This window comes from Leptosomus discolor, chromosome 13 (genome assembly GCF_034619465.1).
Source record: "Leptosomus discolor isolate bLepDis1 chromosome 13, bLepDis1.hap2, whole genome shotgun sequence".
Lineage (NCBI taxonomy): Eukaryota > Metazoa > Chordata > Aves > Leptosomiformes > Leptosomidae > Leptosomus > Leptosomus discolor.
This window is the reverse complement of record NC_141403.1, coordinates 3,298,652-3,323,573: the sequence shown is the minus strand read 5'-3', so window position 1 is coordinate 3,323,573 and position 24,922 is coordinate 3,298,652. Positions and strand designations below refer to the sequence as shown.

At 44.8% G+C, this 24,922-nt stretch overlaps 1 protein-coding gene across 1 annotated transcript in view; it reads left to right on the top strand.

Moving 5' to 3' along the window:
• Positions 1-24,792, top strand: part of KLHL14 (kelch like family member 14) — a 46,673-nt gene extending 21,881 nt beyond the window's left edge. The window contains exons 4-9 of the mRNA XM_086472766.1: positions 10,203-10,292; positions 14,790-14,868; positions 20,803-20,993; positions 21,162-21,320; positions 24,028-24,185; positions 24,652-24,792. Coding sequence (XP_086328892.1) covers positions 10,203-10,292; positions 14,790-14,868; positions 20,803-20,993; positions 21,162-21,320; positions 24,028-24,185; positions 24,652-24,792 — 818 coding nt within the window. The remainder of the gene's footprint in view (positions 1-10,202; positions 10,293-14,789; positions 14,869-20,802; positions 20,994-21,161; positions 21,321-24,027; positions 24,186-24,651) is intronic.
• The last annotated feature ends 130 nt before the right edge of the window (positions 24,793-24,922 follow it).

Below are 24,922 nucleotides of genomic sequence, written 5' to 3'. Positions count from 1 at the left end.
CCATCTCATCCTCCAGTCCTGGTCCTTTCTCCCTGTCCTGGTTTGGGCTAAATCAGAGCTAATTCTGGTTTAGTGCTTTAACTTTTCAGTTAAGTCCCCTCTAACTAACGGCGCTTTCTGAAACAGCAGCATGTTTTTCCAGACAGTGACTGCTCCAGCAGTGATAAGGCCTGGTGTTTATAGTTCGTACCAAGGAATGGTGTGCAGAGAGGCCCTGGCTTATACTTGTTCTTATGGCGACCAAAGTCACTGCTAAATCTTGTACTGCGTGTTGGGGTGCTGGGAGTGAAAAAGGTCGCACCTACAGGGAGGAGCGAACTGGACAGGTGACCCAAACCTGACCAACAGAGTATTCCATCCCCTATACGTCATATTCAGTATAAAGCTGAGAGATCACGAGGGTCTCGTCCCTTCGCTCTTCTTCGATGGCCGACATCTGAGGAGGACTGATCCGTGCATCCCTGAATCCAGTGCCTGAGTCCAGCTCCTGCATCCCGTCCCTGTCTGCTGCCGAGTCCAGCCTGGGACTGCCCCAGTGCCAGCCCTGCAGCGTGGTGGGGACGTATTGTCATCAGGGTGGGGGGAGTTGGGTTCGGTATTGGTTTTGTATATATTTGTACATATTGTATATATTTCATTATTTTCCTTATTCTTATTATTATCTTTTCTTTTATTGTTATTGTTCCATTAAAGCTGTTTTAGTTTTCTTTTCCAAACCATAAAGTCTCTCTCCCTTGTTCTCTCTCCTTTTCCCTTTTGGGAGGGGAGAGGTGTTAGTAGAGAGCGTCTGTCATTCGTTAGTGGCCGGCCCAGCCTCAAACCATGACAGTCCCACATCCCCTCTGAGCCGACCTGGCCCATCCCTGTCTGTTCATTTCAGTTTCATTCCCTTCTTGAATTCAGTCTCCACCTGAACCTGGTCCAAGCCGCGGTTATTGGCACAGCAAGTCCCAGTTTCGCTGAGGCAGACTCTGTGTCTCAGTCCTCACTTCCCTTCACCTAACTGAAAATTATACTTTCATGAACAATACTGTTTGCAAATTCAACTTCTTAAACAAAAAAAAATGCAAGCCAGTTGAAGATACTTAAGTTACGTGTATTTTAAGTATTTGGGATTGATCACAACAACTTTAATTTACTCTACTGTACATGTCGAACCACGCAGTCCCAGCATGGCCGGTGGTTTAAATTAACCTGACCTTTCATCCTGTTTGTCAGCAGGACCATGCACTAGTGTGTGATTTGTGAGTTATTTGTGATTCTGTGTGAACATGGTTCAGCCCATGAATTTTGACACTGCTTGGTTTAAATAGCGGCTGCCGGTGCTATGGTACTCACCTTGGTATTCAGTTTCGACAAACAAGGGTTTGCTTCTGTTTACTGACTGGGCGCTTTCTAAATCCACAAAAAGTTTTTAGGAGACAGAACAAAATTTCTGGTATGAGTGCTCCTATGGAATGAATTTTTGTGATTGTTATGATTAGGCATCACCACACATTTCTCTTAGCAGTTTTTCTGAAAATATTAAACAGTACTGTTATTCTAGAAAGCAGAAGAAAATTAACATCAATTTAGTCCAAATCTATTAATGGATTTTTTTTCAGATCTACGTTGTTTCATCTTCTGTGTATAGATTTGCAAAGTAAGGGATCTGTGCCAATTTTACGTAAGGGTGTGGTTTTGCTGCCCAGGTCAAATTTCCTTCCCTGAATTGGAAAATTGCCTGTGGCTCTGCCGTTTCCCTTCCTGGGGTGCCTTGTGTGTGGGGAGAGGGCTAGGAGAGCACCGTTTCTGCCTGGTTTCTGGTGGAGAAACCAGTCTTCGGTGTTACCTGATTTATGTGGATTGATTCCTGTGTTTCCTTCTGTATTTCTTTGCCTAGTGTTTAGTACATTTGGGGGATTTTCTTCAGATACTGTGCAAGCTCTATGTCTCCTGTGAAAGAAAGCATTTTTTTAAGCTTTTTACCTGGTGGTAAGCACTGGACAGATCCTTCCACCCTCCTGTGCTTTATGTCTAGTGCTTTAGGCTTTATGTCTAGTGCTGGACTCTCTTGTAAATAAAACCTTTTGTTTTGCAAATACTGAAGTATTTAAAAGGAAAAGTCCAAAAATCTGTAACAGTGAAGGTTTCAGTTTATCTATTATAAGTGAACTTAAATGTCACCACTGTTTTAATATGGTGAAATATGGGCACATCCCTCCTCCATGTAGAGTTTTCCAAATGGAAAATCACATTTTCCTTCTTCTCCTGGAATGACTTCAACATTTAGTGGGAAGAAAAAAACCTTTTGGTTGCTCTAAAACAATACATTAGTCAAGAGCGGAGAGCAGGATAGTAAGTAACTGAGACTGAAAGAGAAAATAGTGAAAGATTCAGCTTTTGGGGTAGTGGGGACCAAGTAAGATTTTGGTGGATGTGATTCATTCTTTTAAAGAGATGGCTCCCTGAGCAGCACTGACAGGGTCCGGCCAGGAAAACGCAAAGAGTGGTTGTCGTAGTCCAGAGCTTGGAAGAGCTTTGGAGAAGACCAGGAGAATGTGTACACCTGAAGGTCAGGCAGACATTGAGCCACAAAGGTGTGCGACTGGTCACAAGCAGTTGGGCATTAGTGCAGTGCTCCTGGTCGGGGCCTTCGTCCTGTGGCACTGTTAGAAAAGGGTATTGAGCTGACGTCTTGGAGGATCTGAAAGCCTCCAGGAGGACAAAATAGAATTTCTTTCTAGAGCTTTCTGGCAACTCTGCTGTGGTTTTCTCCCATCGGGGACTATTCTTCATTTCCTCCATGGGGTGATTTTGTTGTGTGAAATGTCACACGTGAACGTTTCGTCACGGGACTGTTACGATGTGACGAGATGTCATTCCCCAGGAATATTATGTTGGGCTGTACTTCAGAGACCGTAAATCCAGGCCTGGGTAGGTACACAGCATATTCAGCTGGGGAGAAACCACCATTGGGGTAACACTGCGTGACTCACGGTGGTGGACAAGTGTCCCCTGGCAAACGGCCTGTGGGAATCGGTGGGGTATCTGGGTGTCCGGGGGCAGCCTTCAGCAGATTGGTGGGTAAGGAGGGGATAACAAAACAAGAGGAATTGTCGCTTTGGACCTTCCCACAGGGCTGTGCTTTCCATCCCCCTGCTCTGTGTTCAGCTGCACGGAGTCATTTCCACAGGGAGGGCAGGCGTGGGGCACAGCAGAGCGTGTAGGTTTGCTGTCCGCTGCCCGGGGAGGATTGTGTCAGGATTTTGGTACAGGAACATCAGTTTTTAAGGTGAGAATGCAGTATTTTGCTACATTATTCAGAAACTGTTGATGCAAGTAGGTGACTTTATTTTATTATTCAAGTGAAACCCAAATGGGGGCTTGGAGCTTTGAAAATATATGGGTAAAATTTGTTCTTGCAAACAGACACATGTATGTGTTGCTGAAAAACCAATAGAACATTCAGCCATAGGGTGAATTTCATCCGTGGAAGCAGACAGGTCTGTACTGAGAACCTGCATGCAAGTAACTTTTAAACAATTTATTTCAGGGGAGAGATGAGCATGCCAGCTATTCCTGGCGTTATGTTTGCCTGATCTGGTGCAATAAGTGTCTTATTTTAGATACTCACATATGACAAATTTAGCCCATTAAAACAATTAAGCTGAGAACCCCGCTGAAAAAGCCTGGCTGGTGTTAGGCCAGAGAACGTATCAAAAGAATAACTCCTGATGTTAGAATGAAAAAAAAATGGTATTTTCATTAATAAGAAATATCTTCATAATGTGAAATATCTTCATTAATATGAAATATCTTAATTATATGAAATGCCATTCACTATGTTGCAAATGATTCCAAGGATTTTCATCTGCTCAGATAACTCTTTCTTAGTGCTTATGTTATCTTGAATTGAGGTACATTTCGGGTGGCATTTTACCTTTGCTTACCTGCAGCCTCAGTTGAAGTAGGGGCTGTGTCCTAGATGAATTCAGCTGCTCTGTGCCCATCCTACCTGTGATGGCTTGAACGGAGGTGCCACAAAACTGACTTGGAGATGAAGAGGTTGTGAAGTTTCTAGCTGAGCTGATGGAGTTCTCCGTGGTGCAGCTGCACCAGAGCTATACCTGTTATTTGTTCTCAGAGGTGGCTTTAAGGTACAGTGCTTCATCTTAGGCTTTTCTGCTTATGGTGGCTGCGCTTGGATTGTCCCAGGCTTCCCCCACGGAGCTGAGCTCAGACTCAAGATTGGCATTGATGTGTTACTAGAAAAAATACTTACCACATAATTTGCTTGAATTTGAGGTGACAGGGTGCAGTTTGGCCATTGGCCTGGTTTTGGCTGGGATAGAGTTAATGTTCTTCCTGGTAGCTGGCACTAGTATGTGTTTTGGATTTAGGATGAGCATAATGTTGGTAACACACTGATGTTTTAGTTGTTGCTAAATATTGCTTATCCTACGTCAGGGTCTTTTCAGTTTCACATTGTCTGCCAGCGAGGAGGTGCACAAGAAGCTGGGAGGGAGCATGGCCAGGACAGCTGACCCAAACTAGCCAAAGGGATATTCCATACCATATGACATCATGCCCAGTATATAAACTGGGGGAGGTTGGCCGGGGTTGCCAGTTGCTGCTCAGGCATCGGTCGATGGGATGGTGAGCAATTGCATTGTGCATTACTTGTCTTTCCTTGAGTTTTATTTCTCTTTCTTTTTTGTCTTCATTTTCGTCATCATCATTTTTTTTTTTTTAATTTCAGTTATTAAACTGTTCTTATCTCAACCCACAAATTTTACTTTTTTGCAATTCTCCTTCCCCATCCCACTGGGATGGGGGAGGAGTAAGCAAGCGGCTGCATGGTGCGTTGCTGCTGCCTGGGGTTAAACCATGACAGCCTTAGGAATGTTAACAGAGGTATTTGCCATCTACTGTTGATTATTCTCCTCTTTTAACTTTCTTCCATTATCTTTTGAGCAGAAAATACCGGTGGGTGAAAACCCGATGCCTTTAAAGCCAATGGCAAAACTCCCATCACGTTCACGGAGGCTAGAATTTCATCCTTATTGTGGTCAGTCTTTCCCCACAGTTATTAAATAACGAACAATTGAAGTGAACAATTCACAGAGGAATCCTAGCATTTATTTATATAACCTCCTTGGTGAGAAATAACAAATAACATTCAGTAATAAACGCATAGTCTTCCTGCAAATGGTGTATGAACCCAAGAAAGGTGAACAGTATCTGATATTCTCGTCTCAAGAGGTAGTCGGACCAGCTGTGGTCTGTCCGGCACGTTGGGGAGAGGGGTGGGAGTGAAATGAATGCTGTGTCTCTGCCAACAGCAAATCACAGTCACCTAAAGTGAGGTTCAGGAGCCTTCTGTACTGGAAAGAGACATCTCGTGATACTCTGCCCTCTGGAGAACCGTGGAAATAACCAGTTTCAAGTGGCAGTAGTTGAGTATTATGTAGCCGACAGGTTAGGCTGTTAATATTGTGGAAGGTCATTATTGACTCCATATGTCCTCTGGTAATGACATCCTGGTTCTGGCAACACACTCTTCTCTTGCGTCATCTGCACAGGTCATTAGAGATGATAAGCCTGACTTCTTGGTGTGTACTGAGTCTTGAAGGGGCTGTGCTCAAGCTGTGCAGTAGCTGAGGAAGAGATTTCTTGGCTTTCCTCACAGTACCTCCTGTATCTCAAGCAGCTGAATAGTTCAGGGCAGTGAAAAATCTACGGATTTACCTTTTTCTGTAACTTTGAGTGGAAGAATCAAGTGCAGTTCCTGAAAGGAGTTTTTAGCAGAGCAAGGGAATGGCTATGGGCTGTATCACAGCTTTCAGATCTCCTGGGACCAGAGCTCATCTCTCCTCCTGTCTTGAGAAATGCCATTCCTGTTCCCCCTTCTTCCCTCCTATTAGTGTTGAAGTGATGATAGACAGGGGAAGGTGTAAGGAGAAGGAGGAACTGATGACCCCTTGATTAACGTATGGAGAACGACCAGATGCTGTTTCCTAAACGTGCAATCGTTGGCAGAAACTGAGCAAAACTGGGTAGGATGAACAGCACGCGTTATTGTTTGTTAGGTGAGTGAGGGCTGTCACTGTCACCCCCGTACGAAAGTTGGAGGTGCCTTTGGAGCGTCATTGCACCTGGCTGACCTCCTAGGCGTTACGGTTGAGAGAGTTTGGTTCCATGAGCGTTTGGCTATAAGCTGTAGGCTCTGGTTTTGAAAGTAGGTCCCAGATCATTACCCAGTGCCTTTCATTGGCTCGGGTTTGGGATACGTGAGGAGTTTTTGCCTGGGACAGCTGTCCTGATGTGCAGAGTGCTGCTGTGTCTTCCGCCTGCGTCCGTCTCTGAAGAACGTCCTGAGTGTCACCTGCTGCACAATGTCACTGATGTTTGAGTAGTGAAGTATTGCTCAGCAAACACTGCTGCAGTCTTGGACTCCGCTGCCTTCTAGATCGTTCTCAAGTATAAATCACCCGTTTGGTTTTGACCTAGAAAGGTCTGTGTGTTGCATATCTGTGTCTGAGAAATTGCCTCCTGCCTTACCGAGGGTCTGCTACCAGTCATACATAAATTGCATGGGAAGGGGGCTGGGGGGGTGTTGTCTTCTGTAGGGCTGCTTGGTCCAAGAAAGCACAAGTTTGTTCACCGCGGGCCTCCCGAGCTTTGGGAAGTGTGGGTGGGTGGCAGGGGCTTAGAAGAGGTGGTGTCTGCCCACACCGACTAATCTGTTTGTATCTGTCCATCTCACGTAATTCCCTGGTACCTATCACCTTGGTAGCTAAGCATGTTTCTCAGATGACCATGGCTTTTTTTTCATCTTCTCCTCTTTTTAATAGTCTTTTCTCCTTCCTTTTAAATCAGTCTTTAATAAAGTTGAGAATTCTTGCACCGTGTTTTATAAACATGTGTTATTAAATTTTAAATCTGTTTTGAAAGTGCCTCTATCCTACTCCCTCCTAGTAAAGTGACCTTTTTAAATGGAGGGAAGTGGGTTTAGATGACAGTCATGATAAATGCGGTCATGTTCACTCAATAAAATAAGGCCCAGTGCATTTGAGGATAAATCAGTGAAATGTACAGCCCCACCTGTCTGTCTCCATCATTCATTTCCACTGTCACTTTCACAGTGGCTGATGGATCACAGTTGCTGTAAAATTAGACAGCCTTTAATCTCATTTCATCCTGATTAGCTTCTCCTTACCCTTTCCCTCTAACTCACTGACTGACACGCTAAAAACTCACACCGGGCTGTGTTTGAGCGTGGCGTACAAACTTCTCTTCAAATACCCTTTTCGTGGGGCAGGCAGGTGTTCCTGAGTTGAAATCGAAAAATGAGAAGATGGGATTTTCACATTATTAAAGCAAAACAGCAGGCTCATATAACATTAATGAAAGCAGCAGCCTGGCCAGACTGTGTGATGGGCAGATTCTTCCTCTTACACCCTGGCAAGCCCAGTGAGTTTGAGAAGATTGTTCCTGCTAGAGGCTGAATTTGGCATGCTCATTGCCCTGTAATTTTGGCTGTATCTGTGAAAAGTTAGGTCCTGTATTGGGGGTGTGTTCATAAGGAATTGCGGTTTACAGCACAAGTTTTTTGGTGCTTTCAAGGCGCGTTTTATAGCATTAAAAAAAATAGTTCGTTCCCATAGCTCTGATTTCTGTGTATAACTCATGATTCTGAGGGACCCTGACAACGGTCAGGGAGAAAGACTGCCATGTCGGAGATTTCACAGTTTCAGTGCCAAAGCTCCCTCCCTCTGAGATGTCCACAGTGTTCCTCCATCCTCCCTCTTCTGTCCAGCACCCTCCAGCCCCATGGGCAGGTTCATGAAACCAAGATCAGAATTTTCCCCAAAGCTCTGTGAGAAACAAAGGTCATAGTGAAGGTCTGCAGTGTTTTATTGCAGTCACTTTCCTTCTGAAGCCCAAATACTACCCTCCTTTCTCAGGCAAGCTTCCCTTTCGCTTTCCCGTGAGTTACGGATGGTAGTTCGGGTCATTTGGGCCCAATCCCGTATCAGTGGGAATGTTGCCATCAAGTTAAGTAGGAACCAGGATTAAGCCCTTAGTTTTCAAGGTTTAATTATCATCGTAAGTGTGGGAGTCTTACTGCATAGTTTATATGCATGGGAACAGCAGAAAAGCTTAAAATACAATTTCTTCCTCTACTGGCCCTGTTTGTGTCAATATGGAGGATAAATAAACAAAAGCGTTTGCAAAAATGGAAACACAACATGTGAAAAATACGCATGTGTGCTGCTTGCAGGCAGTTCTTTTGATAAATGCTAGATCGCTCCAGATTGACCCACCAAAGAGCCTGGTTGAGGGTACAACCGGTGGCTTGGACCTAATTGGAAACCATAATAGAGCATTGGATTAGGTAAGACTTGAAGCCCCTGCAGACTCATCCTGGTGAATCTCTTCTTGAGAGGAGGGGTCCCAAAAAGCGTCTGAGGAAGATGGCAGATTTCCCATGGGAGGCCCAAATTCATTGTATAGTACAAGCATCCACAAAATCAAGGGAAGTGCTGGGGTTTTGAGAGAGAAGATTTTAGAACAGGAAAATGTCTGAGATTAAAGAATGAGATAAATAGGAAGAATGAGATAAATAGCACATGGGGGCTAAGAAGATAACAAAAATCTTTTTCATTCTTTTATCCCACTGTAGGAATCCCTAGGTAATATAAAATCTTACGCAGTGCCTAGTATAGGAGTACTCCCCAGTTACATAGAGTGTACTAGTAACAAATAAGCTTAATTAATGAACTTGCACTGTACTTGGCTGCCTAATTTAAGAACTGCTTCACTTACATGACTTGTAAGAACACAGGCTATGAAAATGATATTCGACCTTTACTGGAAACTGAAAGCACACCTTACTTATCTGTCATTGCCTTGGCAAAAACTTCACTAAGAAGCTTAAATGAGCCCCCTTGATCTTTAAGAAAATGTGTCCTAAATAACAAAACTGTGCGTATTTCTTCTTATTATTATTTGCATATGCTATACTGCACAACTGCGTTCTGAGAAAAATAAAAGATAATAAAACAAATGAAATGAGAGATAGATCACCCAAAATAATCCAAGTGTGAGATAGGCTGCCTCTTTTTTTTTTTTTTTCTTTTTCTTTTTTTTTTTTTTTTTTGGCATTGGCAAAAGAGCACAAAGTAAGAGCTGGCCCTGAGTCATATTGATTTCCCACTGCACTGGTTTCCTAAGTGCTCTGTTGATCCGTGTCAAGCAATAAGTTCCCTGCCTGTACATGCACATCACCTCCCCATTTGTCCTCACCTAGATTTAAGGTGCCCATATGATGAGCTGAACAAGGACATCATTTTTCCTACTGGTGTCACTGGGCCAAAACTACTCTATGTGGTATAACTAATGTGTGTAAGTTTACATTTACCATACAGTATCACAATATATGGCACACCGCAGTAAAATGTGCGTATTATGTTTCTGTAAGTCCTTATTTTTGTGTCTTAGCACTGGCAGTGGAAAATGTAAATTTAAAAAAATACTGCAGTTGGTCCGTAGTAATCGTGACACCTCCAAAAAAAAGGGGGATATTGCAAACCTAATGCCACAGTTTTGATCTTTGTTAACAAAGGGCTTCCTGATTAGATGAATAGAAAATGTGTGATTGTGCTGCTAATGACATTGTACAGGAAATTAAGCGTATACATTTGGAAAAGGCATTAAATCAGCAGGACCTTAATTTAAAAACTTAAAACTGTATGGAAATGCAGCTTGTTCATTGCTGTGTAATAGAAAGCTTCTGAACATACTGACTCTTCTTGTGGAAACATTACCAGCAGAACAAAGCTGGGCTGAGGTTTTTTTAATCTTTCCTAGCATACTAGGATTGCTAGCATCTGCTTATTTTCAGGGAAATATCAGGCAACTTCGCCCCTTTTTACAACTTGTTTTTAGAGCAGCATATAGAGCACTTGGGCAGGCGCGGGGGTGCTGTGGGACCAGAGTTCCTGCTTTTTTCCTTCATTATTTGCAAGATTGAACACCGTAAGATTACTAATAAGTGGCTTTGTCTGCTGCTAAGTCTGTGGACATACATGCTTGGGGCGATGCGTTTCCCTATTATTTCATACAGGGGTAATCTCAGTGTTGTATTTTGTCAATTTGGAAATAATTTGATGGAATCAGTGGCCTGAGCTGACCAAGAATTCTTGCTTTACTTGCAGTTATGCCATATAACAGTGCCCATCACTGCGTCGTGGAAGTGGAGAACTTCCTGTTCGTGCTGGGAGGAGAAGACCAGTGGAACCCTAACGGTATGTATAGAATATTAAAAGGCACAGGCAGCATCTGCCTTCCTGTGTTTGTCTGTCAGGTCAGCTGATGTAGTCATTAGCAAGGGATTTTGAGGACCCGCAGCCTCATTTTTGAACCTAGTAGAGGCTACTTTTGGGTATTGATGTAATAAATATCTGGTACTTTAGCATTAGCATCTCCGTCATTCGTCAGCTCCCCCATCCCTTGAGAAATGCCACAGGCAGCAGAACAGACTCTTTCAAGTGCATGCACCAGGCAGCAGCTGTTAAGAATTTTAACCTTCATTTCCAGTCTCCTTCCAGTCATAATATAATAATGCAATTGCAGTAGATGAATGCTTCTCTTCTATTGTCAAACAAGATACTCGCAGCTAAAGTTGTTAATGTGTTAATTATCTCGACTCCGAGATTCTTAAACTGGTCCTTTTTTTAGTCTTGTGCAAGAGCTTCTCATATAGATTATCTGCTGCTACCTTCTTTGATTTGATTACTTCATAAATTTACCGCAAAGAGAAATTAAACAATTTAACAGGCTTCTGAGCAAAGCAAAAGGAGAATACCATGCCTTGCAAAATTCGCAAAATTGTCAAGACATTGTTAAAAAGCTTGCACACGAAGAAAGAGTTGTAGTTGTAGCAGTCTGTGTAACAGAGATAATTATGACTGAGAAACCATAAAACAGCTTGCAGGTACACATTTTTACTTTAAAACACCAGAGGATCCAGCTGAAATTACATATACTGCATATATTTTATTGTGAATGCCCCATTTCAGCATCTGCACTAAAGCAAATTATAGAAAATTGTTACATCTGTTCACTTCCTAAAACCTGAGACAAACAATCCAGTCCACCCTGTAAGAGTATTTCCGGTGTAGTTAAAAATATCACTAAATGTCTTAGGAGAAGAGCCCTTTAGTTCTATTGTTGAACCTCCTTTATATTGAACAGGAGATAGCGTGGTGTCGTTAGTGACAATTAGTATTAGGACCATCAGCCACATCCAACAACTGAGGGCCCCTGTTGTGCTTGGTGGTAGGCATGTGGATAATAAGAGGCAGACATTGTTCCAGAAAGTTTACAATTAAATGGCCATGTCACATGAGGGGTAAAAGAAGAGAAGTATTATTACCCACAGTTTGAAGATGTGGAAACAGAGTGGCAAGGTGATGGGAGAGGAGTTAGCAGGGGTGCATATCCTGCATCTGAGGTAGGAGTCGAGCACAACTGTTTGTGAGGTGGGTCGTCCCTTGGGGCTGAGGTCGCCTAGATCAACTCCTGAGCTGAAGATGTTGCTGAAGACGCCTAAAAGCTTCCTTGTTCTGTGAACGTGATTTTTCTGCGGAGAAGACGGGAATAAAAGCGGTAGGAGCATTGCTGGCGCTGATCTCTTTGTGAATTTACCCCGGGAGAGATGGATCTTACTTGTCACAAGAAGTGGACCTGAAATCGTAAACCTCATCCTGAGCTGTTGCTGGGCTAGTGCTTTCTTGGAACCGATTTGCTCTAAATGTGCAGCTCCGTGGGAACTGCCCGCACGTACCCCCTTGAATTTCGGTAAAGGCCCCTGTCTGCTACCCTCGTAGCACAGAAGGGGCTTCAGCTGGCCCTAGCTGGGTCTGTCTTGCCAGAGCATTACAAAGCTTTCGATTTGAATGAGAATGTACCAGGTGTTCCTCCAGTGGAAAGACTTATCCTTGAGATGGGGGCAATGGAAGGAGCACCATGTGTTTCTTTAAGCCATCAGGCTGGCAGGTTCTTGAGAAGCTGGGTGGACCCCGAGGGGCGCCCGTGCCCCCTCTGTGCTGCTTCTGTGACTCCCTGACAGCCTAGAGAGCGTGGGAGAAGTTTTTCCTCACTTTTGTTTTGCATCCTCCTATGGCTATGCTTTTCCAGTCAGAAGGGGTCCCTGATGAGAGCAGATTGCAGAGCACAGGCATGGAGTTAAGACCAACCTTCATAAACTTCAGAGCCTTTCACCTTTGGGCATGGCTGCAGAGACCTTCCTGTGGAGAGCAGCGAGCAGCATCCGCCTCCTCTTGTCCCGTTGTCCTGGTTTGCTAACCCTGATTTCTGATCACTTGTCACAGTTTCTGCGTTCAGACAGGTGCTTCCTAACATGTAACCTCCTGATTGATGGGCAAGGCAAAATAATAGATACAGTTCTCTTTCAGACCGAAGTCCAAAATTAAACTGGAGTCAAACCAGTTACACCAGGCAGCTTAAGTAAGGTCATCAAGTCCTTTTCCTGCTATCGCAGGCATCATACAGTCCCATTTTGTGAATTTTTTAAGTTACATTCGAAAAGCAGTTGGGTTTTTAGCCCCCACTACTCCTGTTGGAAAGCTGTTACAGGATCCAATTGCTCTAAATGACTAGGAGCCTTATTCTAATTTCCAGTGAAATGTATTCTTTGACTGTCTAAATCACCTTGTTCTCATGCCAAAGTTCGCCTTTAGCTTAATAGTTTTTCCCCTCCTGGAGATTTGTTCCTCTGATGTATTACAGACAGCGCTCCCATCCCCTTTCAGCTTTTGTTTTCCTAGGTGCAACAAGCCAAGTTCTTTGTCTCCTGCCACAAGGTATACTTTCTGTTCCTCCTGTTGCCACAGTAGCTCTTCTTTGTGCCTGTTCTGGTTTGATTGCGTCTCCCGTCCTGTGAGGTGACCAGATTTGTACCCTGTGTTCCCACTCCAGGCTCACTAAACCCTTCTCTTTCTGCCCTGTGCTAGACAATGTTCTGTTCTGCGTTCATAGTATTTGTAGTGAATATGTGTGTGACATTACATTAGGAGGCCAGGGTCCCCAAATCACAGGTTTATATGACAACAAGTAAAAAGCTGCTATGTAACCAGTGACCACTGAGTCCCCAGTAGCTCTGGAAGATGGAGTGAATACAGCGGCATTAAAACCTCCTGCTAGAAGTCTTGTGATCAATACTTACATTGTTTTGAACTCCTGCTTTTTTTAATAGAAATAGTTTAATAAATACCCTAAATAGTGAGACCTAGAGCCAGTTAGATGCCTGCTGTTGCTGTTTCGCTGCTTATTGAATCCGTAGCTCTCCGTGCCTCTTCTTCTAAATTGTCTGTTTAGACTAAAGGCATTCAGATAGGGACCAAGAGCAAAGCCTCGCTTCACCAAACCCAGTGGCGATAGGACCAGTTGCCCTTAGTGTACGGGGATCTCACCCTGTGCCTGGAGATGTGTTTGAGCCGTGCTCAGCACAAAGGGCCTTGGTCCTCGTTAGGCACCGCGCTGAATTGGAAGGGAACTGCTGCATTATTCATCAGTCTTCTGCTTTACTCTCCTCATATAGAACATGCTTATAACATAGCGAGGGAATGAGTTTACTCCCAGACAGAGCGGTCAACACGGTTTCTTTCTCTGTTTTCTTGTAGAACATGATCTTAAATTATTATGAATATAAATTCCAGCTGTATCATTATTCTTCTCTGCAGTCTTGATGGTCTGTTTACACATGCTGAAGTCAGCGTGGAATGAAACAAGCAAAGCGAGCCAATCCTACAGAGGCTTGTCCGATGCAAAAATATTCACCGTGTAGAATACCCAGTGACCATTTATAGGATTGTGACATACGCAGTTGGGTTGTTCTGCCGGCCTGTGAAGCCTCTAATTCAATTTTTTAGTCACGCATACATAAACAAAGGTTTCTGTTTCCGAGATCCTCGTCTGTTGAAGTCTCAGGTGTTACAGGAAATTGCCGTACACTCTCTTGCTTCAGGTTTCTTGCTTCGATGTCAATCTGCATGTAAAATAAGGTGAAATCTTAATATCGTGAAGACACGAATGCAGTTCTTGGGCTCGACAGCAGGGATAAGCTAGTTAGCTGGTGTCTGTTTCTCATGTTTTGTATTTTAGGTAACGCACTTGGAATAAAACTCTTAAGACTGTATTCCCCCTTCGATGCACATGTGTAATTCCTTCTAACTTACACTGAAAGTACATGGTAGAATAAACCATCTAGTGCAAACACCCCATGCTGATGGCTTATGCAGCTCCTGGTTATTTGCACAGGGTTTTTTTCTACCACGTTCCGCATACAGCTGGTGTGAGGAGAAAGAAAAGCACACGTTCCCCCTTTGGGTTTTTTACCTGGCACAAAATACTCTAGTTATAAAAATACCGTGGGGATGCCCTCTTTTGGGCAGTAATTGTGTTTAGTGCTGTGATTTATTGTGGCTGTGAAAGTACCACAGCATCTATAAGTAAATTTAAATACACGTTTTCAAGATCTTATTACAGAGAGCAAGAATAATCTCTATCTGCTTTTACTGCTAGCAATTGCTAATTCAAACCTTGCAGTGCCCCATTTGTTGAATTATTACTGTACACATAGTGTAATCATACATTGTTGTAAAAGGGGGAACCCTTCATAAAAGCTGTCAACTTGTGAAGTGTATGTAATATATATTACAATCATGATGTTAAATACATGAAACAAAACAGCTGAGTGTCAAAATAATCTATCTTTACAGGGAAACACAGTACAAACTTTGTTAGCCGATACGATCCCAGGTTTAACAGCTGGATACAACTTCCACCCATGCAAGAGAGGTAAAAACCTGCTATGTGTTTTTCCATACGTGTTTTACCATCCTAGGAGCAGCTGAAGTTTGGCTTAGTTCTGGGAGCAAGGAGGCCTACAGAAGCAGTGAAAATACTGAGATAAAGCTGCAGCATGCAGTTGCGTCCCATTTGTCTCCTAATTTTTTTAAACCTTCCAGATTTGAGACTCCAGATGCCAAATCCTGCAGTGCTAACTCATGCAAAATAACCATGGACTTTGCGCAATTACTGGTTGCCTGTGTATGGTCTGAAGGATTTTTCTGAAGTCTCCATAGTGTCCTGTCATGTTCCCTGGCTGAAGTGTCATGATGAGTTTGCAGTAAACAAGCAGTAATTATAGTCAGATATCTTACAGGGAACCGAAACCTTCACATGTTGGCTCCGTCCTGTTTCACCACGCCAGCCATGAAAAGCTCTCCTGAGCATGTCTCCCCTTGTCAGAGGTCTTTGAGTGAAGCTGCTGTCAGCTCATGCACGTTAGAGTAGCACATGTTTTAATCTTACTGTGTACCAAAGAGCAGAGGTGCACGTGGACTTGAGCAATGACCCATAAAGACAGCGTAAAAAACTCTGGATCCCAGATCCTACCCTGGCAGGAGAAATATCCCCCGGCCCTGAACTGAACGGTGCATGTTTCTGTAAGAAGAATCTCAAAGGCAGAAGATCCAAAGTTACAGTGTTTTATGAAAAATCATTCCATGTCCACCCTTCACTTCAACACCCATCTTCTCATGGGCCCGATGTACAAGAGATCTCACGGTGTCTTCCTAAGACACTTTCCCTTGTTCCGTGTGCTGTCCATAGGGTAGCTCCCTTTCTGTCGCCTGTCCACAGTGCTCAGGTGTCTGTCAGTCATAAATACATTGAACTCAGTGCAGCCTCGCGACTCAAGGTGTGCGTTACGAGGTGCATGGAAATAGGGCCGTCTTTTCAAATTTCCAGAGGTAAAACGTCAGTCTGTAGAGTTTTTGATGGGCCTTTGTTCAGGATTCAGCGTGAATGACCTAAGCCCATAGGCAGACACACGTGTGATGCTTGTCACCAAAAAATTCTGCAATGTGCCACTGCATGGAAAAGCGCAAGTGGAACAGATCTGAGCGGGTTCCCTTGTTGGAGCTGAGTGAACTGATAAAATTAGCCCTATAAATAGGGATAAAAAAAGAGCATTACAGTTCGTTATAGTCTCTGGCTTTATTCATAGCATCATCCTTTACTTTAAAAAACCTAAAATTCCTTTATCTTTTTTAGTTGTTAGTAGAACCGATCCAACAGCAGGCTTTAGCTGAAGAGGTGGCCCTCCTTTGACAACCCCCAGCCTTCTCCCTCCCTCCTGCCAGCACTGTGGGATAACCCCACCACTGGATTATTTACCTTAAAACAGAGGGATGCCTTCCCTGCTGGTTCAGCGTCCCGGACGGAGTCACCGCCGGCTCAGGCGTTGGGGCAGGGGACACAGGAGGGGTGCCAGAGGTTGGGCATCCCCGTGTGGGTCACCCTCAGTGAACTGGGAGGCTGCTTCGTGTTTGCACGGAGCCTGGAGCTCTTCTGTGCCCTCCTTAGGCCCCCGGGGTATCTGCAAGCAAAACTCCTGAGGGGCACGTGCGGCTGGCTGAACGGTCGGGTTTATTTGCTCAGAAGGCAGAAGTCGGTAGCTGAGGGTTGGAGAAAGCGGGCGGGAGGAGTTTTTCCACCTCCACAGTGGCCAGTTGGGTTTCAGTTGGGATAGTTGGGATAGAAAATCAGTTTATATTTGCAGGTGTGGACTATGACTTGCCTTGGGCTCTGGTGGGAGCTGCTGCCTTCAGCCAAGGGTCAGAAACTCTGCTGCACATTGGGATTGCTTAGCAGCTGCCCAGTAATAATCTGTGAGGTATTAGCATCTCAGCAAATTACAGTGTTAATTAAGTGTAATTTAAAAAGTAAGGTCCACCCATATATAGTTCCTTCTGCAAGAGGCTTTAATATGACAACGTTAGTTGTCACCTCGTTTGTTCAGGGGAGGTAACTCGTAGGCTTGGCCATTATTGTTTTTTAAAGGCTCCCAAGCGTTGAGGCCGTTGTTGGAAAACAGGGATTTTCAAATCACTGTCTAAAACGTTTTGAATGGTTTATTCGCTCATCCCTAATGATTTCCTCAGAGTCCTTGCAGCCTGTAGAGGTAGGGTCTGGCCCAGTTTTTAGAAGATCCTGCAGGCAAGAGAGAGCTTTTATGCAGTTTCCTTTCCCAGCTCCTTTAGTCAGATAAAGTTCCCATTAAAGTCAACAGGCTATTTTTTCCCCCCTAGGAGTACAGGGTCACGCCCTGTCTCTGCTGGCATAATGCAGGCACCATTGACAAGACAGACTGTTTAATGGGTTTTTCTGAGTCATTATGGTCCATCAAGTCAAAACCTACTTAGGAATTTTAGTCTGAGAATAATTGGCTGGAGAGGCTATAATAGCTCCTTTGAAATGACTGCCAGGTAAATGTGGGTCTCATTCACAGGCAGTATATTCTCAAGTTGAAAATCTGTATGAAATATTTGATGAGTAAACTTTTATCTCATATGCTAAAATCCATATCTGATTGATTTCACTGTATGAGCTATAAAGAAAAGTCTAGTCCCATTATGGATTCAGAGCCGTCAGTGTATTTTCTTTAAAGCCAAGTTTGGTTTCTTTTCAGTTGCAGAACATCTCCAAAACGCGTGCTTTTGAAAAGTGCGTGCTGTTTTCTGGCGTGCCTTGTTTAGAGAAACAGCAAGTGACTCATAAGCTTTTGAAATACACGTCTGCCCACGATGCAGTAACAACGGGATGCTTTTGGGGAGCAGGTCAGTTAGACTAACATGCCTGCTGAAGGAGTGGTCTTCGTAGCAGATGGATCTGAACTTGTGGCATGAGCCTCAGCTGGACATCTCAGTCAGTGCTGCTGCATCTTGCCAGCTCAGCCCAGAGCTGGACAAGGTGTGTGGAACATAATGACCTTTAAAACATCATCTTTTTCTTACATTCTGAGGTAAAAGATTTTGTTTAAAGACCAGCAAAAACCACGGCATTGTACCAGGGCCTGAAGAAGCACAAGGGGAAGTGAGCAGGTCAGCATCCTCACTGAGGCTGAGTGAACTGAGACAAGAAGCCACAGGAAAAGAGATGAAACAATTTCACATTTCCTTTTAGTCTTTGACTTTAATAATAGTAACGTTAACCCTTCTTAAGATGACTTTAGTTTTTAAAAAGCAAAGCGTACACCCTAAAAGTGGCCCTGAAATCAGGTCCAGATAGTGCGGTGATAAGTAATAGCATTGGTAGTTTTAAACCTCAGACTCATAGTGGTATTTCTTGTTTCAAGGCATAAATTCATCATCTGTGAAGATCAGAAAGAAATTCCTCCCTTTTATGTGTGTGTGCTTAGGAGAAGTAGTTGGGTTGATTATTGAGGGAAGGGGTGTGAAGGAAGAACATTTCAGAGACCAGTGGGCGTCGAGTACTTGCAAGTCCTGAAGAAAACCACAAAATAATTGTCTTCTTGTCCATATTCAGATCCTGAGGTGCATTCCAGTTATCTGATTAGAATGGATAGTGCCTTCCCAGTTTTGTGGGGAAAGTTGTCGTGCAGATTGCTGTATTATGTTTTAATCTGAATCAGTTTAAAAAGTCATCACTTAACAGCGTGCCCCTTACACACTGTGTCATTGAAAAGTAAAAAACCAAAAAGCTTAAGATATTTGTGACAGGAGCTATTGAGTGAATATTCCCATCCAAGCAGGAGAGTGAAGCATGCTGACGCTTTCATTTTTGCTCCTTATAGTGACACTGTGTGGAGGAAACCAGGAGTACACGTACAGAATCATGCCAGTGACATCCTAGTGAAGGGAATAATGCCTGCCGGTTGTACCTACCTCTGTTTATCAAACCCCAACTGAAAACCCCACGCTGAGAGCGGTTCGTTAGTGGGTTCCTCGGAGGAGGTGCACGGAGACAGACGAGCGGATTTGTGCCATGTGGCTGCTGGACAGGGTTGGAGATCGTCTGCCTGTCCATGCAGGCTCTGCGATCTAATGGGATGTGACCTCCCCACCTTTTCCTACTTTTGGGGCTGCCACGGGCTGTCTTGCCTCTGACCTGTCACATACTCTCAGGAAGCATGGAGGCACCTGATGGCCTGTAACACCCGTACCTTCTGTCAGACCAGAGTGAAGTCAGCCAGCAGGTTTTTGTTGAGGAGACAACGCTCAGGCAGACGTGGGTACACGTACAGTGCAATCAAATAAGCTTTGTTTCCATAGAAAATCAGGCTAAAAACATAGATGCACAATTTGCTGCCCGACCATGCAGAGCAATATACGCCATCAGCTCCTATCTGCCCATTGACAGATAAATTAAATGCTCTTATTTAATTCGTCAGTTGAGCTGGAGGCACTTAGTGGTATTCCTGTCCTCCTCCTGTTGGCGCCTTTTCTTTCAGTAGCCTTAGCCCTGTGGTGGTGTTCCCGCTCCCGCTCGACAAGGGGTGCTGTCCCGCACTGTCCAAGTTGCCCCTGTGCAGGTGAGGTGAAAGCAGAGGTAGACAGGGGGTGCTCCGTGACCCTGGCTGGTGAGGAGCCCTGTCAGGTGTGCACCGACGCCAAAAAGTAAGGCCAGAAACGCGCGGCGCTGCGTCAGATCTGCTCCCTGAATGTCCCTCCAGCCCTGCTGTTTCCATGGCTGTATCTTCGTGTCTCCTGACCTCCCAGCTTCTAAACCACCCACCAGTCTCAGCCACACTTAACAAAGAGGGAAATTTCTCCGAAATGTTCAAGCATCCTACAACTTTTGTGAAAATAGGGTAAAGGAGAGAGATCTTACTGCTGGTAGGAAATGCTCCTGAACGCGTGCCCGCTTTGCAGGAGCCTGACCTGCCTGCTTGTCTCTGAGCTCCCACGCCACTCCACTTTCCCCCAGGAGAAGATTTTAGGTTTAGGTCTGACAATTCTTGTCATTGAGTATTTTGTACAGGTCTTCATCCTAGCCTAGCTGTGCTCCTTTGCAGGTTTTCTCGTATCATGGCAGCTTAAAATCAAAGGGCTGTGCCCTAGCAAACCTCCCCGCTGCTGAGCAGCCCAGGGAGCTTTCCCTGAAAGTGGATTACACCAAACAGGGTCTCTCAAAATCATCTGCTGCTCTGTTTTTTACTTCAGCAACAGACACTCATCGTTAATTTTAGAGGTACGAGGAAGACGAACTAAGACATACTTCGCAGTCCTGACCAGAAAAATTGATTCTTTTCCTGCAATACCCGAGTTGTATGGGAAAGCAGACAGGTGACTGAAACTTTCCTTGGAGTTAGCTGGCTGGAGACAGACCCCTTTCGAATTAAAGGGTGGAAATGTAATATCGTGCCTAGCGTGGGGAAAGTTGTTCTATTTGCAGTACTGCAGAAAGAAGAAAAAAATGATAATTGAAGAAAAATTTTGATGATGTGGTTCTCTTAGTAAATTGGGAACAATGACCCTTGAAGGACCATACAGAAAGTGAATGTCAAGATAATTCATTATTGTTACGTTATCTACCTCATTTTTCACTTTGTCTTACTGAGTTGTTACATCCCTCACGAGGTAATGCCCCAAACATTAACGAGTGCCTTTGTAACTTTCACGGGTGTGAAAAAGCAGCAAACAGCTTTGAAAAGGGGTGTTTTCTGCCAGGTTTATGTGCGCTTCATCGTTTTGACACCGAAAATGAAGTGTCTGTTTGATGTGGAGCATGTATGTGATTAGCCAAGCGGCCGCAGTCTCTAGCAGAGCTGTAAGCCTGTGAAGCTCCTGGACGCTTCTCGCTGAAGTCGTGTGTGAAGGAGCAGCTGCCTTAGCTCAGGGAGTCAGCTGGAGAGGCAAAAAAATAAGTGGTTGGTGTGGCTAATTGGTTTGGTTTTGGCTTGTTTTGTTCCGCCCTGTCCTCCAGGCGAGCCAGTTTCTACGCCTGCCGCCTCGACAAGAACTTGTACGTCATCGGCGGAAGAAACGAAACCGGCTACTTGTCCAGCGTGGAGTGCTACAACCTGGAGACAAACGAGTGGCGTTACGTGTCCTCCTTACCGCAGCCGTTGGCAGCCCACGCCGGAGCCGTTCACAATGGCAAGATCTATATTTCAGGCCAGTGCCTTTTGTGATTCCCCCTATATAACAAAAAAAACCAACTCAAAACCCCCCCCACCAAAAAAAAACCACCCCACCCCAGAACCCAACCCCCTCGAGATAAATTCCTGCTGCGGCGCAGTGTCTTCGTTTACATCAGTTAACAGGCGTGTGTGCACTTTGCAGGGGGAGTTCACAATGGGGAGTACGTCCCCTGGCTGTACTGCTATGACCCTGTGATGGACGTCTGGGCCCGAAAACAGGACATGAACACAAAGCGAGCCATCCACACGTTGGCTGTCATGAATGACCGACTGTATGCGATTGGAGGAAACCATTTGAAAGGTCACATTTTTAACAGCGAAAAAGCGTTTCGGTGTCCCCCGTCTCCCGATAAAGAATATTTTTGTTAGACAGTCATTGTTAAATACATTAAAAACCAGGCAACGCAATTTAACAGGACACTTGAGCCAGCAATTTTAAAAACATTGTATGCAAATTATTTTAAAATTATAACAGTACATTAAATATATGAGTAATGAATGCTTTAGATAATAAAAATGGGAGCTTCCATTACTCAAAGGCATGGACAATTTGTCATTACCAAGAATTCAATGAAACAAACAGATTATTCTTTGACCCGAAAGTACCAGCAATATTTTCCTCTGTAAATCATTTTCTAAAATGTGCAGTTAGAGAGAGCTTTGTTCAGAGCAACATACAAAAACAATCTCCTGATTTAATGAAGAGAAAAAAAAAAACCCTTCAGTCATTAAATATTAGGACTAGGCTCTTTAGATCCCTTTTTAGTATTAAATGTAGCTTGTTAGTTGTAATTCTTTTTAGACGCCTCTTGTGTTCATCTTTTGAAAAAGTGTTGTATTAAAATAACTACTGCTTAGGCACCCGGTGTTTTCGTCTTAATACCTACGTGCCGCTGCTATTACTGCTAAAGAGATTCTGCTTAATCCAGCCACTTAGACAAAAAGCACAGCTCCTGCTCCTTTGTCCCGTGACAATATTTGACAGTTGAGATTCACATCTTTTCTTCTTTCTCCTTTCTTACTTAAAAAAAACCAAAAACCCAACCCAAAAAAAAACCCCTTAACAACAACAAAAGAGAAAATGGTAATGCGAAAGAAAAAGCGATGTTAACTACCAGTAACACCAGGGCACGTGCCTGGATGGCTCCAGCACCTGAGTCCCCCTGAGACTCTGAAGCCACGCGCTGCTTTTGACGACCTGAGCGCCTGCGGAGGGTGTAGGGCACAAAACCTCGCTGTCGGTTTTCCCTGGTCAATAGGACTGGTGCATCAACCCCTGCCGCCCGGCGCGGGGCTGCTCTGCGCCTCTGCTCCCCACCCCCGGCTGGGATGGGTGTTCCTGGACGGGACCTTGCAGGGTGAAGGGGGTGAAAGCTGCCTGCGCGCGTGCACCTGCACGTAGAGGTTGCGGAGCTCCACTGTGTTGGCTGCGTCTCCCAGGCAGAAGTTAGCATGCCACAGCTCTCCGGTAGCTCAAGCACGTGCTTTGGTTGGCATGGTCTTGTTGCTTCCGTCCTGCCTTCTCCTTTTTTCACCCATTTCACCTGCCATCCTCTGGGAAAGGAGGAACTTCCATAAACGTGGCATTTTTGCCTCTGCCACTGTTGCACTAGGGGCCTTTGTTGGGTACGAGTGGCTCGGTGTTGTGAGAGGTTGTTTAACACCCAGGCTTGTGGAAAGCCACGCGGTCGGGCGGAAGGGCTTTCTGGAAAAGTGGTCTCTTGTGTACAGTGACGAGGAGGAGCTGGAAGGAGAGGGAGGAGGGAGGGGGCTGAAGCGCAGATGGAAATGCCACAAAGCCTCCGGCGGCGGGGCACAGCAGGGCTCCATGGCAGAGCCCTCCTTGGGGGAGCTGGAGCTGGGTGCTGGTGTTAGCGTGGGCTCGCCGTGGGCGTGCTGCAGTTTGTTAGGGGGCCTTTGACAGGCTCTGGGCGCACTGCGGTGGCCGTGCCACGGCCCCTTGGAACCTTCACAGCAACGAAAAATTATTTCATCGTAGCTATTCGTTCCTGATATAAATGATACTCTTACAAGCAGCATCCCTGTGAAGTACCAATATCACCAAATGGCCTTTTCCAGAAAAATCTAACTTCTTTTTTCTGTCGTACCTTGATGGAGAACGCAGTAGTGTCAAGTAAAGCATCCCAGGGTATTAAGAAAGCCATCATTGTACTGCAGTGCTCTGGTAAAGAAGGGGGTTTGAGATAGGGAAATGCCTAAATATTGGAGCAGGAACCAGGACTCCTGGGTTCTGTGTCTGTGTTCAGCTCAGTTAATGCTGATGGGGCTTGAGAGTCTTGAGCTGAGACCCCTCTGCCCTTTGGTGAGCACAAAGCAGCAGTTGCCTGAGCCTTCTCCCGTCTGCCAGGGAACGATGGGACCGCTGGTTTTTTTAGTTATATTTTCTGGTGCCTTAAAGGCTTTGTCACATCATAGCTGCATGCTTAGGGTACACCTTAAATCAGCTTGAAAATTGAAACTGGTCCTGAACATGCAGTCTGTCAGGCTACGCACCTTGTCCCTCTGGAACCAAGTGCCATGAGTTGTCTAAGCTCTACCTTAACTCGTTAGACATTCATTTCTGAGCGAGATTTAATCTGTTGACTTTTGAATAGCTTAGATCTGCTGACCTTTGAGAAAGAGTGCCAGGACAGTCTTTTCCTACATGTTCCAGTTGATAGATGAGGAGGAAGGTTGCCTGAATCCGCCTGCCTTATCGATAGGTTATTACCGAGTGTTACTTTCTGATCTGTTCGGGTTTCATGTGTACTTGTGATTTGTAGAAGACTGTAGAACTCATGGTAAAAGCTTTCAACCGATCTGTTTGGACTGAAATAATGAGACATTAATGTTAGAGAAGATGGATTCAATGTGTATGGCAGTGTCTTCTAGAAGAAGGTTTAACGATGATGTTAAAATTGTAATAATATAATTAATAAATTTAACAAAACGAGTAATAAACCAGTATGTCATACCGCATGCTCTCTTCTCTCAATGCCCTCATCCAGGTTTCTCCCATCTCGACGTAATGCTTGTGGAATGCTATGATCCGAAAGGCGACCAGTGGAATATCCTCCAGACTCCCATTCTGGAGGGGCGCAGTGGCCCCGGCTGTGCAGTCCTTGACGACAGCATTTACCTTGTAGGCGGCTACAGCTGGAGCATGGTGTGTACCTGCGTTGTGCAGTGACCCCTCCGTCCCCTCGGAGTCCTTGGGCCGGCCGGTAGAGTACTCAGATGGGACGGAGAGGAGAGAGAGGAGGGATGAAGCAGCTGCAGGGGCAGGTTTTGGGTTGGTTTTCAGCTTGTGGAGAACATGGGGTGTTTGTGCTTTTCTATTTCCATGAGTTATTATCAGGCTGTATTCACTGATACAGCGTAATACAAAAATCAGTTGAAATTTGGGAAAAGTGATGGGCAAGGCTACATGCTTGTAGCTGTGCTTATGAGGTGCTTGTAAAGGAGCCTGACTTGCAGAGGCTGGGTGCTCAGCCCATGTGAAAACCAAACCCCTTGAAGGGCTCCTAAATGAAAGCTCAAAACCAGGAGTCGCTTGTGAACGTCTTTAAAGCTGATGTGTGACTTGGATTTTACCAAAGCCGCATTTAATGTGACTTTCTGTTCTACTACAGGGAGCCTACAAGTCGTCTACTATTTGCTATAGTCCTGAGAAAGGGACTTGGACAGAACTAGAAGGAGATGTTGCTGAGCCGCTTGCAGGACCTGCTTGTTCGACGGTCATACTGCCGGCCTGCGTGCCGTACAACAAGTGACAGGCCAGGAGCCCGGACACGAACACTGGTTGCGTTGGGGAAAATAATGACGGGTGACGTAAATATTTTATTAGAACAGGATTCCTGTTAAAACAGAGCTACCGTAATTGACCCCTTACTCCATATTTAT